Below are 25,241 nucleotides of genomic sequence, written 5' to 3'. Positions count from 1 at the left end.
GGTTGCTCGCCAAATTCGACCTACCTAAGTACCCACACGGAGGGTAGACCGGGCGATCGCACCTCGCCGCAGGTCGACTTCGGACACGGGCCACTTAAGCGACCCGTTCCGTACTATCGGGATAACCGAGCGGTGTTATTCGTCGGCCTCGACGGTTCGATTAATTATCGGGCGTCTTAGCCCACGACCAACCCTTTACGTGAAGCAAGATGGGGATTCAATGAAAGAAATGACGAAGCGAAGCGGGAAAACAGTTCAATAATAAGCACATTTATTTCGCGATGAACGGAAAGCACACATATACAATTCCACCAAAAGCACATGTAAAAGAGGAAGACAAAAAGCAAATGCAACAATGCAGATCTATCCGACTACCGGGCACTCGGCAACACTTATACAATTTTACTTCACAGACGGCGCCGACAACACATATTCCCAAAGCAAAAGAAAAGAGAACCACCCTCCAGGATGAGGGGGTAGGCGGGCCTGGGGCCGAGACCGTGTCGGGCCTACCCGTCTGATGATGAGACGCGAAGTGGCGGTGGTGCCTCAACTCCGCGGGCCTCGCGGACAGTGGCTGGCAGGGGGTGGGAAGGGGGCCCCCTTTTGTCGCACTATCTCAGCGCGGGGGGAAACAGGAGGGGGTTGCTGATGCTCGGGGAAAGGAGGATTTCACAAAATCTCGGGTCCCGCGACGAGCGTCTCCACCACGACCTCGGTCGCGCCGCCGGCCTCTCCCTCCGCAGTTCCCCGAATCCGACGCGAGCACCCCCTCAACTGCCTTCGCCGCCGCCGCCTCTCCACAGCTTCGTCCGATCGCCCTCTCCGTCTCCTCTCTTGACTCGTCCCAACTCTTCACTGGCTCCGCGAACTGCCAACTGCCAACTGCCAACTGCCAACTGCCAACTGCCAACTGCCAACTGCTCTCTTCTGACGAACGCAGTCGTTTTTATAAGCCCCGTGGCTTCGCTCTTTCATCTTTGACCCTCTGCCTCCGACCTTTCACCTCGCTCCCCATTGGCCCGAGGAAAAGTGGGCGTGAATGCTTTTTGATCCATGAATTTGCATATAGCGACCGCCCTCCAACGCCCTGGAGGCGGGGCCAAATCGCCCCTCGCTCACCGATTGGACGGAACAAAAGTGGGCGTGAGTCGTTTTTGATCCGTTTTTCTGCGGAAAGTCCGTGATGTGATGTTTTTGAACACGCTGCTCGGTGCGCGCCCCGCACGAGTCCAGCATCGGTGCCCACGAGTGGCGCGAGATGACGGCGATGCGATGGTGGCGAGTTGTGACGGTAAAGGTCGTGGCGGTTGTGGTGAAGCGGCGTTGTGGTTGGTGGTTGTTGTGTTGGCCGCGTTGTGGTTGGTGGTTGTTGTGTGATGGCTGTTGAGACGTGGTTGGTGGTGGTAATAATGGCGGCTGGTCCAAAATAAAGATAGTAAAAGAAAAACGGCTATCCTGAAGAGTCGCAGCCCGCATGAATGACATTTATTCCCTCTAGACAACGGGTTTGGGCCTAACTACACATACACTTACCGAGATATCTCACCTAAGGGAGCTGAATGGTGGTTTGCGAATTTGGTCAACCACAACACTACCCCCTCCCCTTTTTACAGACTCGTCCCGAGTCATCAAATTTTCGTGTGCCATCATGTGTAGTTTTCCCCGAGTACATTTTACCTACGGATCCCTGAGTGCGACATTCATGGTATTCGTGTCCCCAAAATAAATAACCTGAGGGCTGAGTAACTACCGAACAAACTCACTCACACGGACGACTTAAATAAAATTGCCGGCGCTAGGACAGACATGCCGGGGGCGCACTCATATGTACAGTAAATCTTAACCTTAACTTACAAATTTTACACTAAACCATGGCCCAGGATCACTGAACTCTGCAAAAAGAAAGCAGTTAACAGGGAGCCAGGCTGCTCGCATGCAGTCTCTGGCTCAAACAATGCAGGTGACAGGGAACGTGGCCAGCTGCTCACACGCAGTCCAAGGCCTTCCCTTTTGAACTGAACGCAGTGAAAAACAACGGTGCATGGGCTGCACAAACGTAGTCTCCGTGCCAGCTCAAGTGGCACACGTAATGAACACAACAAATGGATGGATGAACACAAACACGGTGCACGGGCTGCCAGTGCAGGCCCGTGTTGTAGCTGCCAACAGGGCAGTTCTCGCAACTTGCAAACTGTTGCCTTGATCCTGGCGCACATGGCAATGAACAGGGGGGGGGGGGCAAAGCAAAATTGAACGGGGCTGGTGAACATGGGCAGTGGGCATGGCATGGCAAAGGTGAGCAGGCAAACACAGCCCGCAGAAGAAGACCGCTGCAGGCAAACACAGCCGGCAGATGAACTGGCCGGCACAGGCCTTGAAGAAAAACAGCCAGCCGGCAGATGAAGTGGGCCGGCACAGGCCTTGCAGCACAGCAGCTGCAGACGATCCGGCCGGCACAGGCCTTGCAGCACAACAACAGCTGCCGATGAAGTTGGCCGGCCTCTGCCTTGCAGCAACACAGCCAGCAGATGAAGCTGGCCAGCCTTTGCCGTTCAGTGGAGGTTGGTGGAGGGAGTGCGGTGGTGCTGGCCACTCAGAAGGCAGGCTCGGACCTACCTACCTGTCTCCCTCCCACCTATCGCCTTTGCCTGTCACTGTACATACCTACTCCCTTAATTTGTCCAAACCCCAATTTAGCCCCAACTTTTTTTTTTTTATTTTTTTTTTTTTTTTTTTACTTCCCCACTATAAATCGTCCCCTAACCCCCTTTATCGTCTTTGTTCGGCTAACCTATCCTGTCACCTAGCCTACTCCCAACCCCTACATTCCCTTCCTGGAGGGGAATAAGGGAGAGCGAGCATCCTGTGTCGAGGCCCAAGAAGCCTCAGAATGGCCTCCCCAGAGTTCAGCGATCTTAACACCAAGTGGGTCCAGCGGCCCACAACGACAGCGAGGGGATGGATGGTGCGGAGGGGTACATCTCCTAATCTACCCTAACCATTTAACTGTTAAACTACCCCGGGGCTTTCAACAAGCGCCTCTCGCTTAAACTATTGGTTCTATAAACCCAGATTCCCGTCGCCTGTGTTGGTGTCCTCACAATTTCGGGCCTCGCCCCCCCAATTTTCTCTCCGTGCCCTCACACGGTCTCATGGCTGGGACACGTGGCCCCCTTTGGCAGGCACGACCCTCTGCCGAATCTCCCGCTATGGCACCCCCGGGCACTACACTGCCTCCGAGCCTACCAGCTCCCTAACACCGGGGAGTGCCCCCCATGGCACCTCCCCTGAAACGTGCACGTGGCAGGCTGGCTTCCCAGGCCCCTTTCCGAGGGTCACCCTTGCCCACAACACTGCCCACGCGGCTAATGGCGCACCGGGCCTCCGCACCAAGCAGACGCACCCGTGCCCACTACGCTATCCCGGCCCCCCATGGGCCCTTGGCCTACCGCGGCCGACTAGCCTGGTGCCCGGGGTACCCACTCAGCGATACTCACTTTTCGCAGCCACGCTCCCAGCCCGTCAACAGGGCTCCTGCACCCCTCCAAACGGGTTTCGAGCCTACACACCCACCAACAACAAAACGACCTCCATTTTTCAATTTAACTAACCCCCTAACTCACTTTACTCTGACCCCGGGGTCCCTTGGGCGGGAGTCACTCCTCCCCCCAATCACTCATCGCACCATGCATTCCCCACTCGCTCCATTCACACAGACCCGCTGGCCTCACTCACTCATCAGGTACTCACCTCACAACTCTTCAACACGCACACCGCTGAACTCTGCCATCCTTCTAACTACTTCCCCTAACTAACTCGTGCTCCCACGTCATCCCTTAAACTAGTAGCAGGTTCCTTCTAACACTACGTAGCTAAACTACGTCCCCCTCTACACATTCAAAGTCTGTCACTGTCTTCTAAATAATCCCATACTCCATTTTCCCATCCTAAATCTGGCTACAATCCCTCTAACTAATCCATTCCACGGACTCCATGAGGACTTACCCCTGCCCCATGAAGTCGGTCTAACTAAGCTAACCCTTCCCCCTAACTAGTTTCCATCCTGTGCCCTAGGTCAAGGGGGTCTTCCACCCCTTGCCCAGGAATCCTGTGCACCCGAAAGTGAGGCTTGCCTTTCCCTTTTTTTCTTTACATGCGTAGCACCAGCGCGGCAACTCAGAGCTCGCGCACTTTGCACCTGGCCGTGATGTCATGCAGCTGCACGTGTACCTCGTCCCTCCTTGGACGGTACTATCCGGCAGGGATACCCCTCCTGCGGGATTCCAACCCCACGTGCAGCCATGGCGTCACCGTGCGCATAAAAAAACCACAAGCCCCACGTCTCGAGGGGTTCCCCACGCGAACACATGTGCTTTGCCCGTTGGAGCTTAACACACACGATCGCGTGGAGAACCCATCCGGTCCAAATCCGTAATCCTGCCTAAACTTTGTCCGTCCGCGGGATCGGCAAATCCACCGCGTGCGTTTCCGGACCGGGACTTCACTCTCGCAAGCGAGCACGTGGCGGCCTCGTGCGTTGCACAGCACGGACCGCGTGCTCACTGCTGGGTGAACCCGGCACGGTCCCCGAAACAACTACAGCCGCTACTCGGCTTTCTTTCCTCACATGTCGCCGTCGTCGTCGCCATTCGACCCACGCACACCTGGGTGTTACGACGCTCACACTCCATTCCATTACATTCACACCGGGAGACGCGGCTGCGTGCTCCCGCATGCCAACCGACATCTCCCTCACATACCGCTCTCTCACACACACGGTCTCCCTTGCATAAAGCGACCTTGCACACGGCCGTTCACTCACGCATGCGGGGGCACTCACCCGCGGTGCCTCATCCACACACCGTGCCTCACTCACACATGCGGGGGCACTCACCCGCGGTGCCTCATCCACACTGGCCGTTTCATCCACACACACAGCCTCTTCCACACACGGTGCCTCATCCACACACGGCGTGCTGGGAAGCACGTACTCCGGCACCATCGCCACCACACCACTCACACACGGGGTCGCTTCCACACACGGGGACGCACTCACGCCTTGCACCACACACACAGGAACAACCACACTGGGGATTCGTGTCCCCACAAGGGTCTCCGGGGTCTCTATACCCCCCAAGCTCTCCGTGCACCCGTTCGCAGCACTCCTCCCCTCGAACTCGCAAAGCACGACCGAACTCACCTGGTCGTGACTCGCCTCAAGGGGGCATACTCCCTCCCCTCGTTCCTGGAGGAGGCCATCCAGCTGCTGGCACCGGGCCTCCACCCAGTCCACCAGCTCACCCCCATTGTCCTCCACTACCTCCGTGTGTGTGCGTCACTTACCCCGTCTTCATCGTGCAGTCTTCCCTCTATCGTTCCCATCTCCCGTGTCTCTGCCAACTCGGTCACCTCTTCACCCTTTACCTCCCTTGTCTCAACTATTATTTCCGTTGTCGTCACCTCGTGTCTCGTCTCACACGTTTTGGTCTCCCCATTTAATTTTTCCCTTTCGGTCATCGTCACGACCCTCGCCCAACACGCCCCCCGAATTATTTTTTTACCCGCCTCCACCGCGGGCCTGTCAGCCGTTGCACCCCCACCCAGCTCGTTCGCTCCCACACGTGGAGTCGCCATTTTTATCTCCCTGGTCACGGCCTTCATGCCCGCCTGCAGGCATCGGCCCATGTTCTGCGTCTCACCCTGCAGCTTTTTCGTTTCTTCCTTCATTTGCTGTGTATTCGCATCGATCTTTTCGTTCATGCTTTTTATTTCGTTTATAAATTCAGTTGTGTTTGCATCCATCTTTTCGATCATGCCTTTCATTTCGTTTTTAAATTCAGTTGTGTTTGTATCCATCCTTTCGTTCATGCCTTTCATTTCCGCATTCATTTGTGCCAGCATGGTGAATAGCTGGGCCATGTCGGGTGCGCTTGGGTGAGCCGTTTCGGCAGGGGTTGGGGAAGGGTTTTGGTGGAGAGGGGGAGGGGAGGTGTCATACACCGCGGCCGCTGCCGCACCCATTTCAGGCTCTGGGTTCAGTTGGGCGAGTTCGTTTTCCTGTACAACCAACATTTCCTGCACGGGGATTCCATCCTGGACCATGGACTCTACACATTCTACATCCATTTCTAATACCCCCGGCTCCCGCTCGCCTTGAGACGCCATCTTGCTTCTCTTAAAGGGTTAATTCTGGTGTATGTTCCCCCTCCATCCCCTCCCTTACCTCAAATGGCCGCACTGCTGATTCCACACGTGATAAAGCTGAATGTCTAAACTCGGTGTTTGCAGCTAAATCTTGTGTCCCAAACCCATCACTATCTCTACCCACTTTACCCAGTCGCACCCAACTGTCCCTGGACTCTGTATCCTTTTCTCCTGACAAGGTGGAGAGCTTGCTTTCAAACCTCGAGTCAGATTCTGCAACCGGTCCAGACGGCATCAGCCCACGTGTCCTCAAAGCCTGCTCTTCTGCTCTTGCTCACCCTCTCTCTGTTCTATTCACCCTCTCATTTTCCCAAGGTCATCTGCCATCTGCTTGGAAATCTGCTAACATCACTGCCCTGCATAAAAAAGGTGCAAAAACAGATCCCTGTAACTATAGACCAATCAGCCTTCTCCCAATCATCAGCAAGGTTATGGAATCCATCATCGCTTCAGACATGAAATCCTTCCTCTTCTCCAATGGCTTGATTTCCAATCATCAATTTGGTTTCAGACCAGGTCACTCTACCCTAGATATGCTGCTACTGCTCTCCCATCAATGGATGGAGGTCCTCAATGCCAGACAGGAAATCCGAGCCGTATCCCTGGACATATCACGTGCTTTTGACACAGTCTGGCACCCTGCCCTACTCACCAAACTCTCTTCCCATGGTATTCAAGGCCATCTCCACTCATGGCTCGCAGACTTCCTCTCCTGTCGCAGTCAACGTGTGGCCCTAAATGGAGTTCTTTCATCCCCTCTTCCTGTGCAGGCTGGAGTTCCTCAAGGTAGCGTTCTGGGCCCTGTTCTTTTTCTGGTTTTCATCAATGATCTCTCGGACTCTCTGGAAAATCCTCTATTTCTCTTTGCCGACGACTCCACCCTCTGCCGTACCATCTGTCATCCCTCAGACCGGCAAGCAGCAGCTTCTTCGCTCACTGCAGATCTGGATAAAATCACAAACTGGTCCAACACGTGGAACATGTCTTTCAATCCAGACAAATCTCACACTCTCACTATGTCTCTTCGAAAGGACCGTTTACAAAACCCCCCATCCACTTTCTCAACAATCCTCTGGAAGAAGTCTTTTCTTTCAAGCTTCTGGGTCTCACTATCTGCCATGACCTTTCCTGGGAAAGTCACATTTCCAACCTTGCCTCAAAAGCCAGTCGCCGACTGGGAATCCTCCGTCGTGCAAAGTCCTTCCTCGGCCCTCTTGAGCTCCTGACCACTTACAAAGCTTTTGTCCGTAGCCTGATGGAGTACTGCTCTCCCCTCTGGGCTGGTGCTCCTGCCTCCCACCTTTCTCGACTTCACGCTGTCGAAACCAGGGCTTTTAAGATCATTGGCATCTCCCGCAATGAAGCTGAGTCTTTGGGCCTCTCACTCAATCACCGCAGGTTGGTCGGTGGTCTTTCTGTCTTCTACCGACTCCTCTCCAGCCTTGCCCCCTGCTCTCTCTGTGATTTGTCCCAACCACATTTCCACGGGGCGCGCAAGGTCCGCGTACAACCCCCTTCTGGTAAAACTACCAAAATCACGAATCACTGCTCATCTTCACTCTTTCATTCCTCTTTTTTGCCGCCTTTGGAATAAACTTCCTCACTCTATTCTTTCCCATTCTTCCCTCCAGGCTTTCAAAACAGCTGTTCACCAGCACCTCTTATCTTCCCCCATCCAAATCCTCGATCTTTTCTACCCCCGATAATCCACCCAAGCCCACTTCCTTCAATTCTCCTGCTTTCCTTCCTGAAAGTCCCTTTAATGTCCATCTTCCCCTCGCCATGTTCCCCGTCCCATCCCCATCCCTCTCCCTTCCACAGTTCACCTGTGTCTGTTCCCCAATGTTTTGTCCCTTCCACTCCCGCCCCTCTTGTCTCATGCCTCCTTGCTGTGAGTTGTGTGTTAGCTCTCATACGAGCCTCGACCAAGGTATACAAAAAAAAAAAAAAAAAAATTTAGCTCGCTCGTAATTTGGAGGGAATCGGGGGTCGCTCCTCTCACCCCTGGACCGATTCCCGTGAATTTAATTGGAGACAGGACAGCCCGTTTTCCCGTTCTCCGTTACCAGTGCTGCGAGGAGGGCGATGAGTTTATATCGCACGACCTGACACCAGTGTTGCCGATTCGCGCCCGCCGGCGTGCGAACGGCCACGTAACTCGAATCGCGGCACGTCGCCCACCGGACGGACAATCCAGTCGTGACACTCTCGGACTAACGCCGGGAACCAGTCACGGGTGGACCTTTCGGTCTCACCGCGATCGAGCCAATCGGCCCCCGCGTGGGATAGGGTTGCTCGCCAAATTCGACCTACCTAAGTACCCACACGGAGGGTAGACCGGGCGATCGCACCTCGCCGCAGGTCGACTTCGGACACGGGCCACTTAAGCGACCCGTTTCGTACTATCGGGATAACCGAGCGGTGTTATTCGTCGGCCTCGACGGTTCGATTATTTATCGGGCGTCTTAGCCCACGACCAACCCTTTACGTGAAGCAAGATGGGGATTCAATGAAAGAAATGACGAAGCGAAGCGGGAAAACAGTTCAATAATAAGCACATTTATTTCGCGATGAACGGAAAGCACACATATACAATTCCACCAAAAGCACATGTAAAAGAGGAAGACAAAAAGCAAATGCAACAATGCAGATCTATCCGACTACCGGGCACTCGGCAGCACTTATACAATTTTACTTCACAGACGGCGCCGACAACACATATTCCCAAAGCAAAAGAAAAGAGAACCACCCTCCAGGATGAGGGGGTAGGCGGGCCTGGGGCCGAGACCGTGTCGGGCCTACCCGTCTGATGATGAGACGCGAAGTGGCGGTGGTGCCTCAACTCCGCGGGCCTCGCGGACAGTGGCTGGCAGGGGGTGGGAAGGGGGCCCCCTTTTGTCGCACTATCTCAGCGCGGGGGGAAACAGGAGGGGGTTGCTGATGCTCGGGGAAAGGAGGATTTCACAAAATCTCGGGTCCCGCGACGAGCGTCTCCACCACGACCTCGGTCGCGCCGCCGGCCTCTCCCTCCGCAGTTCCCCGAATCCGACGCGAGCACCCCCTCAACCGCCTTCGCCGCCGCCGCCTCTCCACAGCTTCGTCCGATCGCCCTCTCCGTCTCCTCTCTTGACTCGTCCCAACTCTTCACTCCCCCCCGCTCCGCGTTTGGATGTTTGGATGAAACAGTGATGTTTGGAACTGGCTCCGCGAACTGCCAACTGCGAACTGCCAACTGCGAACTGCCAACTGCGAACTGCTCTCTTCTGACGAACGCAGTCGTTTTTATAAGCCCCGTGGCTTCGCTCTTTCATCTTTGACCCTCTGCCTCCGACCTTTCACCTCGCTCCCCATTGGCCCGAGGAAAAGTGGGCGTGAATGCTTTTTGATCCATGAATTTGCATATAGCGACCGCCCTCCAACGCCCTGGAGGCGGGGCCAAATCGCCCCTCGCTCACCGATTGGACGGAACAAAAGTGGGCGTGAGTCGTTTTTGATCCGTTTTTCTGCGGAAAGTCCGTGATGTGATGTTTTTGAACACGCTGCTCGGTGCGCGCCCCGCACGAGTCCAGCATCGGTGCCCACGAGTGACGCGAGATGACGGCGATGCGATGGTGGCGAGTTGTGACGGTAAAGGTCGTGGCGGTTGTGGTGAAGCGGCGTTGTGGTTGGTGGTTGTTGTTGTGTTGGCCGCGTTGTGGTTGGTGGTTGTTGTGTGATGGCTGTTGAGACGTGGTTGGTGGTGGTAATAATGGCGGCTGGTCCAAAATAAAGATAGTAAAAGAAAAACGGCTATCCTGAAGAGTTGCAGCCCGCATGAATGACATTTATTCCCTCTAGACAACGGGTTTGGGCCTAACTACACATATACTTACAGAGATATCTCACCTAAGGGACCTGAATGGTGGTTTGCGAATTTGGTCAACCACAACAATATGTATAATCAAAGACTCCTCACGAAAAGTAGCCATCTGCCGAAAACTGTGCGCGGCCACATCCGGGTGGCAAAGTTCTCACATGTTTGATTGAAATTTAGTTAATGTTTGTGATCTCTGGTCTATAGAAAGGTGTCAGAAAAATTTCAGCAGGTATATGTGCATTGGTTCACTTGTTCAACCTGTGGAAATGCCTTTATTTTCATCAGACAAAAGTAGAGATTATTATATGATCTTGATTTGATAGTTTTTCTGGTTGATCAGGATGCTTTACCTCCACGTAACCTAATGCATACCTGCTTTGTAGTTTTGTTCAAAAATAAGTTGAATGTGGTTCAAGTAGTTACACCACAGGTGTGACATACATTGATGTTATATCGTGAATACGAGTGCCAGATCATTCACTGAAAACTTTCATTTGTCATCTTTTCTACCACATTTATTTATGGTGGACAAACATAATTAACCTGGTTGTCTTGTATACGCCATGCTGGACATTGTATGGTTCTCCTACAATTGAACACACACACACACACACACACACACACACACACACACACACACACACACACACACACACACACACACACACACACACACACACACACACACACACACACACACACACACACACACACACACATACACACACACGAAATATATATATCTATATATCTATATTTAACTTCCCTGCCTTTCAAAAGATTCCTCCACGAAGTTCAAAGTGGACCTTGGATGGACACAAGCCCAACAATTTTAGGCCACACTATCTCTTTGCTGCTTGGCAAAATATATACATTCAATTACCACAGCATTTTGAATCTATATAATAAGACGTTTGTTCGTTCGTCTGTTTGAATGTAACATTCCGTTCCTCGCATTGGTTGCACTCCACCTACAATTTGAACCTGAAAAATTATATGGCAGCCATGTTAGTACTATGCGAAGCCAAACATATTTGGAACTGTCATATTCACAATCGCCATTCCCTCCTTATGAGTTTTCCCTTCATTGTAAAATGACTAAAGCAACAGTTAAAACGATCATCAATTATCTAAAGGTTGGAGCCGATATGCGTCACTGGCCTTGTGAAGATCTCAGTACCTGTAGGCCTCAGCAATTGCAGTCGTTGTCTATTGTCCATACACCGCCCAAATAACTGTGGCATTCTCTCAAAAAGGGCAGTTACCACGGAGGTTATGCAGGTCCTTGCTATTGTCTCCGGCTATTTTATCTTGAAGAACTTGACCAGAGACCATTAAACCCATGTCACACGTGTGTGTGTGTGTGTGTGTGTGTGTGTGTGTGTGTGTGTGTGTGTGTGTGTGTGTGTGTGTGTGTGTGTGTGTGTGTGTGTGTGTGTGTGTGTGTGTGTGTGTGTGTGTTTTATGTATCAGGATCAGGAATAAGATAATTGGTTTCGGGTCATTCATTGGCATAATTAGGCTGCCCATGGTCAGTTGAGAGTTGCAATTCCACTTCCGCATACGTTGCGGGATTATGAGTTGGACAGGCAACCATGGATGAGCCGTGACGCGTTAGAACGATCCTGTTGTTGTTTCGATCGCTGTTTCTGTGAAGTCGATGATGGGGAAGGGGAAAGAGTTAAATCTAAAAAATTTTTTTTAAATCATCACAACCTGTGCATGTTGCAGAAGTCGATTCATCGTCATCGTCGTCGTCCGAGGAAGATGAAGAAGTGAAGCCCAGAGCACCGAAAAATATTGCTCGAAGCGAGCGTCCACACGTGCGCCAGCGTTCGCAAAGCCACTCGCCATCGCCTCGTCACCACGCACGTCCCACTTCTCCACGGTCAGTCTCTGCCTTTGCGATTTCCTTCTTTTTTGCCATGTCCTTAACCTAATGCTAAAAATAGTCTTCTTAAATATTCATTTTGCATTTTCCTCCTTTACCCAATGTGTGTTTTCTCTTCACCATATCTCAATATCATTCCTTACTTTTAGCTGGTCTGGTGGATGGAGAGGTAACTCACCATCAAGGCGTCGACCTCCACAACCTCCTCCCCATCGACGGTCTTCTCATTCTCACTCTCACCAGAAGTATGTAAAAATCAGCTTTACACTCACGAGTAGAAAGAGATAAAGGAATGGGAGAGAATTGTGTTAAATTAACACTTAGTCCATGAGCCAGACCAAAAAAATGAAGTGTTGACTTCCAAATTGAGGGACTAAAAGCCACTATGCTTTTCAGTTACATTGATGTCTGTCGAGTATGGAATCATGTGATGGACGCTTCTCATGCCCAGCAAAATGGTATTTTGGCGGCCATCTTTAAAAATGGCCGCCACTTTTCAATGACCTTGATATATGTCAGTAAATTGGGCATATCTCCACAATGGCTTAACACATAAACACATGATGTCATATTCATATGATTCAGTATAAAATTCTGCATCTTTTGGTGTGTATTTTGTTCAGTAATGTTAATTACTTTTTTTATTTATGAACACAAATGTTGTGAAAAAGTCACATTTTTTTATCATTTTTTCCACATTTTTTTCACCTATAATCACCATATATATCAAAGTTGACTTATTTCAGGGTATTTATGCATGACTTGGTTATTAAACATTAATATTTGGTGATATAGAGTCCTAATTATACCATTGTTTCACTTTATATAACTAAGAATTGAATCAAATATAATGGCCAATTGCAGTGTTAGTCATTACGTTTGTCCAATAATATCAGTGTAATTTCTGTTCAAGATGCTCACATAAGATGTAACTTATATAGGTAAACATTTCTTACACCTTTTTGGATATGTTCACGGGGTCAATGATGATACCTTTACATTTTCCCCTGCTAAACAGGTCTATATAAAAAAAATATGAACAAGCTACCACTTTTGCAGTATCAGCTGTTTTATATTTTGATTATGTTTCACCACATATTGTACATCTGAATAACATGATATGGACTGTATCATCGTTCATAGGAAGTAGGAATAATTCTAATTGATTTTTTATCAGTTATTTTCTTGCATTAAATTAGTTGATTATAGGAATGCAAAACAGCATATTGCCAGAATAGAAAGTGCATGTATATGAGATTGCTATTAATCATCGTGTTCACTGTCACACATATCTGCTGCATCCTGGTAGTGGTCATCACTGTTTTCATCAACCATGTTAGCACATTCCATAAGCTTACATGCTGCTGTAAACTTGATTCCATTCAACATGCATGTGCATTCTGATGGTCAGCATGCTCGAGTGCATCTGCATGAAATTAGGTCGATGACCATTTCAGGTGCTGGTGAAGTGGTCATGCAGTTGATCATGAGAGATCCGTCCTGACATTTGGCCCAACCATGACCCTCTGTAGGATCTGGAATGGCAGGGGAATTGTCTAAGCTCCTCCTCCATATTGCAGCCTGGTAATTTGCCCGGCGTGTGTGTTGCAGGAGGGTATTTTCACATGGTGGCAGCTGGGCAGAGTCAATTTCCCCTCTTTGGCATCGGAAAATGTCATACCTCAGTACATTTACTTCATGCACTTTGGAATTTCTGCTGTACAGCTTGCAAGTGAACTCTTGAATGGTATTAGACACTTCTGAAGACAAATCCCATTGGCTTCCTAGTAAATGCATCCCTGTACTTCTCATTTTGGGTGATGAGTTTCAGTCCTTTCAACTTTCCCTGTCCTGCCAGTGCACTCACTGTGTCACAGCCAGTCCAAGGGTGAAGTCCCAACAGTGCAGTGCACACTTCAACTCCAAGTGCAGTGGCTAATCGTGAGATGTTGACAAGCCTAAGACGAGTTTTGTTTCCACGCCGTATAAACATTTCACTGTTGATTTGCCTGCACAGACCAAGAGCAATGGTGAACACATCTGTGTCATCTGCTATTATGAGTAATGCAGGATAGCTCACTGAAGCATGCTTGGCATGTAATAAGAGTCGAGTGCCTGCCTCGTCTTGGTCTGATTTAAGAGCTTCTATCTCCTCATGGCTCTCTTGGGTGAACTTGATACATTTTTCACCACATGTGACAAACATTGTTTTGTTGCTAAGTTGTTGTCTTTGCTTGGGATCTTTCCAGCTGTTCACTAGAAACTGTATCAGGTGGTTCTTACTCTCAGCACAGGCCAATAATCTTCTCCAGTTTTTTTATTTTATGTCCTGGTCGTATCTGACTAAAGGTTATTCCTTCCTGTGAACCGCGGTTGACACGTTCAGCAGATTTGATTGAGTGGTCTCTGTACACATCAAATACCACATCAATTCTACTACTTCCATGGCTGGTATGGAGTATCTGTGCTAAAACACAATCAGACAGCTCAGCAAAGGTGTGATTCTTTCCATGCATCTTCTGAATGAGCCCCATTGCACCAATCAGTGTAGCATTTGGTTGAGGAAGTTCTTCAGTGGCTGATACTTTTGTCTCCAGATGCTTTGCGATTACAGCTTTATTGGTTTTCTTCACTGTACCATCACAATTTGCAAGTGCCCATGGCAGAGGACCAAGAGGGTGACACAAAACTTTGCACATATCTAGTTTTCTGTTCTGGGCAATGAGGATCATGTTGCCAAACAATCTCCTATCAGCTCTCAAGATTACTTGTTTAGTTGATCCTTTCACTGGCTTCTTATTCAATGAAGAAAACATTTTCAGCCTAAGTTTTTTTCAGTGTGTCTTAGAACCCTTCACCCTTCTCAAGTCTCTGCACCATGAAATTCTGGTAGGCTTCTTCTCCTTTCTCCTTTGCCTTGAAAATGTCATTAGATATTTCAGGAGTGGCCACTGCTCCAGTGGACAGGTTAATGAGATCTGATGGATCCTGATGAAAAGGATTTGACCAACTGTTTTCCAACAGATCTACCATTGACGTAACATCAGACTCATCTCGCTTGATTCGTGAATGCTGTAAATCTGTATGACTAAGTCCTCTACATCTAGCAGATACATGTTCATGCAGTTGCCTCAATGCCATAGCTCGATGTTCAGCTGTAAGATAATACCTGGCAACAGTTCCTGGTTTCAGGCTGAAGCCACATGTTCCTCCTGCAGTCTGGGTGTCCTTATTGACAGTCTCTTCAGTTGTTTGGTCCACTGCTATTCGACCAAATGGATTGAAGCTGCTTCGCTGAACTGAAAATCCACCCCCAACAAAGTGAACATACAACTCTGGGCTTGTTTTCTGAAGTTGGCACATATGGGCATAGTAGACTGGAAGATACCTTGCATAATTGGTTTTGTCCATTGCAAAACACCATGGAATCATTTTTCTGATGCATGCAAGATGTAGTTGCCAGTCACCTTCTCTGTCGGCACGAAGAAGCCCAAGTAAAATTTCGATCATTTCCACATATGTCATCCAAAATGCTGCCAATGGGCCTTTGTCAGTTTTCAGAACCTTTAAGTAAGTACTGAATATCTGCAAAATTCTGTTGCATGATTCATCCTTAACTGCAGCATCATAAGTTGCTACACATGTGTCATTACATCGCTTGTGGACTGCCTGGATGGTATGATTCAATTTTTCAAGATCTTCATCATGATTCTCTTCAAGCCAGTGTACAAAGCTTCTCCATATTAACCTCATCATTGCTTCCTATACTAGGTGAGTTTGTGGAAAAGCACTGCCCGGTTGTACTGCTTTCCTTCAAGGACTTTATTTATAGATCCTTCAGCAATGACTCCTGCTTCCACAGCCAGGTCACGTCGCCCAGCATCTCCAAAGAGCTTGCCAATTATGGACAGAAAGTTGACATCACATGAAAATTTCCGAGCATCAGAACAATGCTTCCATATTTACTTGGATATTTCCAAACCACTTCTGTTGCTTTGGCACATAGAGCTTGATCCATTACGACTGCTATGTTTTGGAGATGAAGCGACTTTTGGATATTTAGTGACTGGTACATAATTTCTTGAACAGTTGCCATTTCTGTAGCTGGGGCATTTATAGTTGGTAGGTAACCCACAGTGTCTTGTGAAATTACAATATCTCTTCTGGTTTGTATATTAAATCCAGTCCATGAAGCGATCATCTGATTGTCAGTCTCTTGTTCCTGTGCTATCATCCAAAAGTGATTCTTTTGTGAGGCTGTCAATGCTGCATTATTTTCAGGAAGTTCAGTCACTGGTCGTGATGGTGGTCCTCCTCGTTTTCCAGAGATATAATGAGGAAGCTGTCTCTCATTTGGATAGATTGATCTCCTTTTGTCTTTCTTGTTTACTGTCACAACTGATTTTTGTGGCTGACATGATGATGATGTTGGCTGAATGATTATGCCATTGACACGATGAGAAGTTCCAGCTCCCCACTCAGTACTTCCTCCTGTCTATCTATGTTGTCAAATGACAGTACAGTTGGGATGAAAGAATGTATATTGGAAGGAAGAGGGAAATGATCATCTTCTGCACTCTTTAGCTTTTCAATACATAGTGCAGTTTCAATCTCCTCTAAGGTGGAGTAAGAAGATGCGTGTCCCAGCCAGTTCATGAAATTGATCAGTTCTACATTTCCTGTCAGAGTCTTTATAACCCATGAAATCAAAATATGCTTTGAGGTGAATACTTTGTCTGCTGATACAGCTGTGACAATGTCTTGGGCAATGGACCATGAAAGCCTCTCATTATGGGAGGATGCTGCATTCTTTCCATTAAGTAAGAGATTCAGGAACTGCACAAGACAATCAGGGAAGGATATGTATGTGATATTAGTTCCTGAGGGTCAGGGAGCCAAGGCTGCTCTTTGATTCCACATTTTACTTGTTCACGTAAAAGCTGGGCCACTTGAGTTATCATAGATTTTAGATCTTGCTGCTTCACAAGAATGTCATATTCTTCCTTTAACTGAACATAGTCAACTGCAATGGAGTCTACTGTCAAGTTGTCTGGCCTTGTATATACTCTGCGGGCAACTATGAAGAAATGCAAAGAATCTCCAAACTCTGCATAGAGATTGCGTCGCATGTGGTTTTTGGTTGCCTCTGTAACTTCAAACCCATTACTTTCCATGAAGCATACAACTTTGGCAGTGAGATCAGATAGTGCAACAATACGAGGGTTTGAGAAGACATCGGTACGGATATATTCACACACCTTGTTGAATGCAGCCCTCTCCTGTTTTTGGTAATAGTCGAGTCAAAATATGATCCGTATCACCTAACCCCAAAAAAATCGCAACAAAACGTTTTATTGTTTTAAATGTTTTAATAGGTCATGCTGCGTGCCAGAAAAAAAAGTCTCGGGTAATTTGACCCCGGTAAAGGGGTTAATTTGCATATTTTCTAGATAGCCGCCAATGAAAATTTCAATGTACTACAAACTTTTTTATGGTTGATTTTAGACCCTATAAATGTATTAGCAACACATAGGAACATGGGGTTTCTGAATCAAATGAACATAGTTTCTCCCACCTATGACGTACTATGACGTAACTATGACGTTTATGACGTCATAGCGAAAACCGAAAGCCAGCCCCCTTTCTTAGGATGAAAGAGCACAGACAAAAAGCCCCACCAAGAAGATCACAAGGTGATTATGAATAACTGCTGTTTAGGCCTCCCATATGCCCTTGTGCTGCCATCTGTGACTTTCAACTAAAACAATAGAATTTCTGGAACTGCTGATATTCACCTTTTCAATGTCCTTCAAAAGCATTGTCATGATGATAATGAATTAGAACCTAGCAAGACTACAAAGACCAGGTAGGGATTAACACAGAACATGTATAATTTCAACATGTAGATCATGTGGAAGTAATTGGAAACCACATGTGGCCACGCCCTTGAGCAGAAGTATATATGGGCAGCCAATTGTAGAAAATTCACCACATGTTTTTAAAATGAGTGCACCATGGGGGGGGGGGGGCGGGTGTCATCCATTTGGAGACAAGCAATCCGGCAGTGTATAGCAAGTACCAGGAAGGCTACCATGTGGTTCGCCGGAGTGATCAGTTCTGGGCTGGACTTGGGTCCGATCTTGTTATCGAACAGACACTTATACGATCACTCAAGTCGACTGGTGGATTGACCAGGGGCAGTGGTATGACGAAGGAGCAACGTGCCCTGTGGACACTGTCGCCCCCCGTATGTTCGGAATATAATGTAGCCATGCAAGAATTCAATGATTGCACTTACACGTCGAGTGAACAGCACAAGGAGGCCACCAAGTCCAGGATGGAGAGGGACCAGTCAGATCTAGCAAAAATCCAAGAAAAACTTCAGTCATGCAATCCGTTCTCTGATGATCCAGCCTTGAGAAATGTTGTCACTGGTGTTGTAGCCAAGGATGAAGTGAATGTCGACAACTTGCAGGTAGTGGGGAAAGAAGTTGCTGAAAAGTTGACTGGACAACCAGTTTTCACATACACATGCAAAAGGAAGGACAAAGCGAAAACTCTGGGAGATTCATGTGCTGTCCAGGTTACTGGTGACCGAACTATAGACCCTGCTCTTCTGTTTTAGAGGCTACTTGTCATTTCTCGGGCAGGGAACCTCTCATTGGAGGACGTTCTTGAATATGAATTGTCTCCATTTCCCCCAGCTCTCTTTGAGGCGAAGCACATATTAAGGAAAGCGGACAAGCCACAGCTTGCGAGAGCAATAGATGAATATGCAAAAGGTTTGTCTACCGAGGATGAGTCGGACGATGTACCCAAGACGGACCACTATGTGTTGGATGGTGGCTCACTGATGCATCGCGTTAAGTGGACGAAAGGAAGCACATACGGATCTATATCTAAAGGCTATGCTGACTTCGTACTCCGCAATTACGGGAAAGCTACTGTTGTTTTCGACGGTTATTCGGATGAACCATCTATCAAGGACAGCACACACCAGCGTCGTCAAAAGAAACATCATCCCAAAGTCAACTTCACAGAAGACACCGTGTTCATGGGGAAAAAAGATGAGTTCTTATCGCATGGTTCCAACAAGCAGGAACTGATAAACATCATTAGCCAAAGGCTAAAGGAAAAGGGGTGCACTGTGATGAACGCAACAGGTGATGCAGACTACGACATCGTGCAAGCAGCAGTACGAGCTTCCCAGCTGCAGTGAACAACACTGATAGGTGAAGATACGGACTTACTTATTCTGCTGCTTCACCATTTTGCTGAAGGTGGCAACCGGGACTTGTACTTCCGATCTGACAAGACGCAGGACCAAAGCAGAGTGTATCACATAAACAGACTGAAGAGCCTCTTAGGATCCCAGGCATCTACCATGATGCTGTTCGTACATACCTTTACTGGATGTGATACGACTTCGCGCATATTTGGGGTTGGCAAGAAATCTCTCTTCCAGAAAGTCATGAAAGGTTATGCTGGTTTGAGGTCATGTGCCCAGCATTTGCTCCACTAGGTCAAAGCACAGATGCAGTTGTAGAGATTGGATACAAGGCAATGGTCCAGGTGTTTGGTGGAAAGGGAACAGATACTCTCACTTCATTGCGCCAGAGCATCTTGACAAAGAAAGTGGTATCAGCTGTGTCGTTTGTTACCCCAGAGCGTCTGCCGCCAACTGAAGTGGCTACTAAGCACCATTCACTCTGCACTTATTTCCAGATCATGACATGGATGGGAGAAGAGGCAGATTTGGAAGCAACAGACTGGGGGGTGGAAAACAGAGGAGAATCAGTTCATCCCAGTAATGAATGAAATGAATGCTGCACCAGACTCTGCTTAAGGTAGTTCACTGCAACTGCACTACCGGGTGCAGTACTCAACGTTGCACATGCAGAACCTACGGTCTACCATGCACATCAGCTTGTGGACAGTGCCAAGTGCAGTCATGTAGCAACCCTTTCAATCAAATGTTGGGGGATGAGAATGATGACAATGACAATGCTGAGATGATCTTGGGTGACAATGAGCGTGGATTATGGTAAGGATGTGTGGCATACTTACAGATTTCTTTTGGATTGATGACGTCCCATCTATGTAATTACAGGAAAGGGACAGCTTAACTGGTTCAAGCAGTTAAATGATAGCATCACATGTCATTACATATTATAAAACAACAGATTTTATATGGCATACTCATTTATCTTTTAACTATGACGTCATATACGATTATACGTCATAGTTACGTCATAGTACGTCATAGGCGGATAGAACTATGTTTATTTGATTCAGAAACCCCATGTTCCTATCTGTTGCCAATACATTTATAGGGTCTAAAATCAACCATAAAAAAGTTTGTAGTACATTGAAATTTACATTGGTGGCCATCTTGAAAATATGCAAATTAACCCCTTTACCGGGGTCAGATTACCCGAGACTTTTTTTTCTGGCACGCAGCATGACCTATTAAAACATTTAAAACAATAAAACGTTTTGTTGTAATTTTTTGGGGTTCAACCGTATATTGACTCGACTATAAGGATTGTCTGCACCACTGCATTCAGAAGAGATTCTTTCAGTTTGTCCCCTCGTATAATTCCTGTAACATGTTTTGTGATAATGTGCTTCAGCAGCAACAATATCTCGAGCAGTAATATATAAAATTCTGTCATCCTGAAGTTCAGTTGCAATATCACGAATGGTTTTGTCAGCCCTTAGCACAACTGCTGGCTTCAATGGTTCCCGGCTATTTGTTCCTTTAATGTATTTGCTCTTGCTTTGGCAAAAGATGCATATCGTATCGTATACTCTTGATTGTGTACTGGATGCTTGCCTTGTTGAATGTCTAGTCCTTAAAGAGTCTTGTTCATTTATGTACTCTTGTTTCTTCACAATTTAAAGTTTCTTTTTATGGGTTAAATTGGATCTGCAATCCCTGTGATATTTAATATTAGAAAAGTTGGTTTCACTGTTTTCAGCAGTATGGATAATTGGCTGAAAATGTTGAATCTCAGCAGCTTGGCACAGGGTTTTCCATGATTCTTCATCTCTGGGGGATGATAAATCATAAAGTGGAGCTTTTCCCCCACATATAATGCATGTACCGCTCTCTGTCTTCAAACGTTTCGGCTCAGCTTCATCTTCTGCCATGCTGATATGGTAAGTGGCAACAGGTTTCTGAAATATTAAAAATAAATCCGTTTCAGAAGCTGCAATAATATGTTTTATCAACAATGCTATGTTATTTTAGAGGGCCTTACAGGGGTTTTAGCTTGGATCCCAAATATTTAAATAACAGGACACATATGACAATATTTGGATGAAACAGCAGTTTTAACAATGATAATGAAATATATTTTGTTGTTTATATCTGGTAATATCATAAATACCACAATCATTTGAAAGAGCACACACAAATCATGTGGCCTGTATATACATGTATTTCTGCAAATTTAGTACACGGTTTTATTTACTTAACTCATGGTTGGCACTTTTGGCTCCCAACAATAGTGTACTAAAGGGGTTGTACTGTGTAATATATTTCAGTTGTTAGCTCATCTTGAAACATCTCACACACCCCATTTGGCTGCATCACTTCTGTGACCTAAATTCTGTTAGTTGGTTACATGCTGTCATCATTTCTATTTTTAGCACAGCTTCACTGAGGGACTATCTCAAAGGTTACAGTGATGAGGGGACCAGATCAAATATAATTTTCTTTTGATTACTTTAATACATTTATCTATGAATTAAATATGAAAGCAGCCTAATCCATGGGTTAACATATTGAAAATAAAATTGACCCTATAAAACTGTTAAGAAAAGTATTAAAAATGCAAAATAATATGAAAAAATAATTGATCAAAACAATTAATTTAATTGAAAGCAAGTCAAAATATTAGAAAAACCCTACTGAATAGTTGTTAATGAATTATATAGGTCTCCTGAACTGAGATTACAATGTTACAGTGATAACACTGGACAAAAAAGACAACTCATGTGAGATTTGACTCTTGTGTAATGTATATGTTTCAATTCCTTGCTATATCATTTGAAAGAGTGCTATGATTAGGACTCTATATCACTAATATTAATGTTAAATAACCAAGTCATGCATAAATACCTTGAAATAAGTAAACTTTGATATGGTGATTTTTGGTGAACAAATATGGAAAAAAAATGTTACAAAACCACTTTTTCACAACATTTGTGTTCATAAATAAAAAAGTAATTAACATTACTGAACAAAATACACACCAAAAGATGCAGAATTTTATACTGAATTATATGAATGTGACATAATGTGTTGATGTTCAGCCATTGCGGAGATATGGCCAATTTACTGACATATATCAAGGTCATTGAAAAGTGGCGGCCATTTTTAAAGATGGCCACCAAAATACCATTTAGCTGGGCATGAGAAGCGTCCATCACACGATTCCATACTCTACAGACATCAATGTAACTGAAAAGCATAGTGGATTTTAGTCCCTCAATTTGGTAGTCAAATGTGGTCTGGCTCATGGACTAACTTGCGTGCAGGACCAGACCATTTTGTGAAAGCGGTTTACTTTTACACTTATCATAAAATGATGGACAAATATAAGATACTAGGTGAATGCACCCTGCGCTGCCCGGGTTCTTTTTGAATGAATTTAATCTTCTATACATATGTCTGATGCAAGCACAGAATCAGTTCCCTATTAGGCCATGGCAGTCATAGGCTAAGGGGATTGGTGAGGGGGAAACACACCCCTCCCCCCCCCCGGCCGAGGAGCCTTGCCACATAGCCTATAACCTTCCTGGGGCCCATCCTGACATTTTTTGTTTCAGTGGTAAGCTCCTATCTTTCACCTTTCAGGAGATTAGCGCATGCAGACAAACAAACAAACAGACAAACAAAAACTTTAAATCATATGTTAGATATATTGTATATGGTGTTGGCCCCATGTCAATCGGCTGAACTTGAAAAATTAACGTTGCAAAATCAGGTGATGACGTCATAATTCGGAAACCGGAAGTCGGAAGTACAATTATTTTACATCGGGACACTCCCGGGTACATGTTCTGTCAGCATGTGAAGTTTGGTAAGGATCAGTCCAGTACTTTTCGCGTGCATAGGTCACAGAGAAACACACAAACAGACACACTTTCAACTTTATATATATACTAGGTGAATGCACCCGGCGCTGCCCAGGTTCTTCTTGAATGAATTTAATCTTCAATACATATGTCTGACGTGGGCACAGTATCAGTTCCCTATTGGGCCATGGCAGTCATAGGCTAAGGGTTGGTTGGTTGGTTGGGTTGGTGAGGGGGAAACACACCCCCTTCCCCCTCCCCCCGGCCCAGGGGCCTTGCCACACTATAACCTTCCCGGGGCCCATCCCGACATTTTTGTTTCAGTGGTTAGCTCCTATCTTTCACCTTTCAGGAGATTAGCGTGTGCAGCCAAACAAACAAACAAACAGACAAACAAAAACTTAAAATCATGTTAGATATATTGTTTTTGGCGTTGGCCCCATGTCAATCGGCTGAAGTTGAAAAATTAACGTTACGAAATTAAGTGATGACGTCATAATTCAGAAACCGGAAGTCGGAAGTACAATTATTTTACATCGGGACACTCCCGGGTACATGTTCTGTCAGCATGTGAAGTTTGGTGAGGATCAGTCCAGCACTTTTTGCGTGCATAGATCACAGATAAACACACAGACATATCTTTATATATATGGATAGATGAGATTTTAACCAAAGGTCTTGGCATCATGAGGGAAGTGTTCAAATAAGAATAACAAAATGGCTGTTTTTTTTCTTTTTTTCGAAGAAATACGGGATGGGAAAAAGAAAAATTTGAAGAAATAGGAGTCAAAAGGGCTTTCTCCATTCCTGCTTCTCACCTTCCTTCTCTAAAAGCAGGCAAAAACTCGGCCTTCCGTACCATTGGTATCTCGGCAGGAGGTGGATTCCCAAGAACTGTCACTCTCCTACCATTGGCAATTTGGTGGGCTCTATATTTTATAGTTTCCATCGGGCCATTGAAGCTTGAAGAGGGTGAAGCTAGGAATGTACCAGTGTCTGACATTGCTTGCTCATCCAAGAGAGGGCAGAGCTTGGCCTTTGCAGAAATAAATCGTTACGACTCATTCAATCTTCATATGTATTATTTTAAAAAGGCTCTTTTAGCTTAACAGTTGCATCGGCTCTGCCTATTAGGCATGAGCTGAGCTTAGCAGAAGCTACAGCCAAACACATCTCTGTCGGATTGTACTGTAGCCAATACCGGGAAGATAATTTAATTCTCAATTTTATAGATCAGTCCATCTTAGAGAGATATGCGCGCGTGGGTCTCCTTATGTAACCCACCCACATACACACACAAAAATGTTCTGTTGGTCAAAGTTGGGCTGAGAGGGTTCATGGATGAGGAACATCCGATTTACTCATATTCGTCAGAAAGTCATGTTGCTTGTATTGTTTTATTCTTTGGAATAAGCTAAGGGTGCACAGGAAGGGTTTCTGGTTATCCCTTAATCTGACAATAGGCTCACGACTATTATTATGTTATCGTCTATTTGAACAATGGATACATAACAAGTCCATCTAAAGGATGTATAATTCTACTTATTTCAGGTCCCCATCTCCACCACATCGTCGTCGCAATTCTCCAACTTGGCATCGCGCCTCTCCAAACAGGCGCCGCCACAGAGGATCTCCTTTACCTGCCCCTCGTCAACGCCCCTCACCAAGCCGTAGACAACCCTTACGTGCCTCTCCTTCTCCCCCACCACCTCGTCAACGCCAGCGGTCTCCTTCTCCATCTCAGTCTCCGTCCCCGACACCGCCACAAAAAATACGCCGTCGACAGCCTTCAGCCTCATCTGAGTCTCCACCACATGCAATGAAGAGGCCAACCTGTCCAGTGTCAGTGTCTCCAAGGCCGAAACCTCGGCCCACTAGAGTTAGCTCTTCGTCACCCTCTCCCGTGCGCCCAGTCCCTGCACCCACAAAACGTAGTCGCAGTTCCCGGTCCCCTCTGGATCTCCCACGTGCCGCCTCACGTTCAGCCTCGCCTCTCCCGCGGCCTCTTCTGCCTGTCACCACTTTTCGCGATCGCAGCCCATCTGTTTCACCAAGCCGGCCCCGCAAGTTATCTCCTCCACGGCCACTACTACCCAACAAAAGGTAAGGGATGGCATGTGCACAGTGGGATATCATGGTTAAATGAGATTGTTTATTAAAAAAAATTGTATGTTTTTTGCATGTTCGTTAAAGTTGCACATG

The 25,241-nt window shown here is 46.8% G+C and overlaps 1 protein-coding gene and 3 pseudogenes across 4 annotated transcripts in view; 1 reads left to right on the top strand and 3 right to left on the bottom strand.

Moving 5' to 3' along the window:
• The window catches only part of LOC147034257 (uncharacterized), an 88,457-nt gene that overhangs the window by 49,067 nt on the left and 14,149 nt on the right, over positions 1-25,241 (top strand). For all 4 annotated transcript variants that reach the window (XM_085879503.1, XM_085879513.1, XM_085879522.1 and 1 more), the window contains 3 exons: positions 11,795-11,951; positions 12,104-12,199; positions 24,591-25,142. In XM_085879503.1, coding sequence (XP_085735629.1) covers positions 11,795-11,951; positions 12,104-12,199; positions 24,591-25,142 — 805 coding nt within the window. The remainder of the gene's footprint in view (positions 1-11,794; positions 11,952-12,103; positions 12,200-24,590; positions 25,143-25,241) is intronic.
• On the bottom strand, positions 13,159-14,686 carry LOC147034260 (uncharacterized; annotated as a pseudogene).
• LOC147034259 (uncharacterized) lies at positions 15,722-17,779 on the bottom strand (annotated as a pseudogene).
• LOC147034258 (uncharacterized) lies at positions 19,201-21,107 on the bottom strand (annotated as a pseudogene).

The sequence above is a fragment of the Eptatretus burgeri genome, chromosome 1 (assembly GCF_056783735.1).
Source record: "Eptatretus burgeri isolate ZD-2024b chromosome 1, Ebu_testis_v1, whole genome shotgun sequence".
Taxonomy (NCBI): domain Eukaryota; kingdom Metazoa; phylum Chordata; class Myxini; order Myxiniformes; family Myxinidae; genus Eptatretus; species Eptatretus burgeri.
Note: the sequence above shows the minus strand (reverse complement) of the source record. Positions and strands in the feature narration are given on the sequence as shown.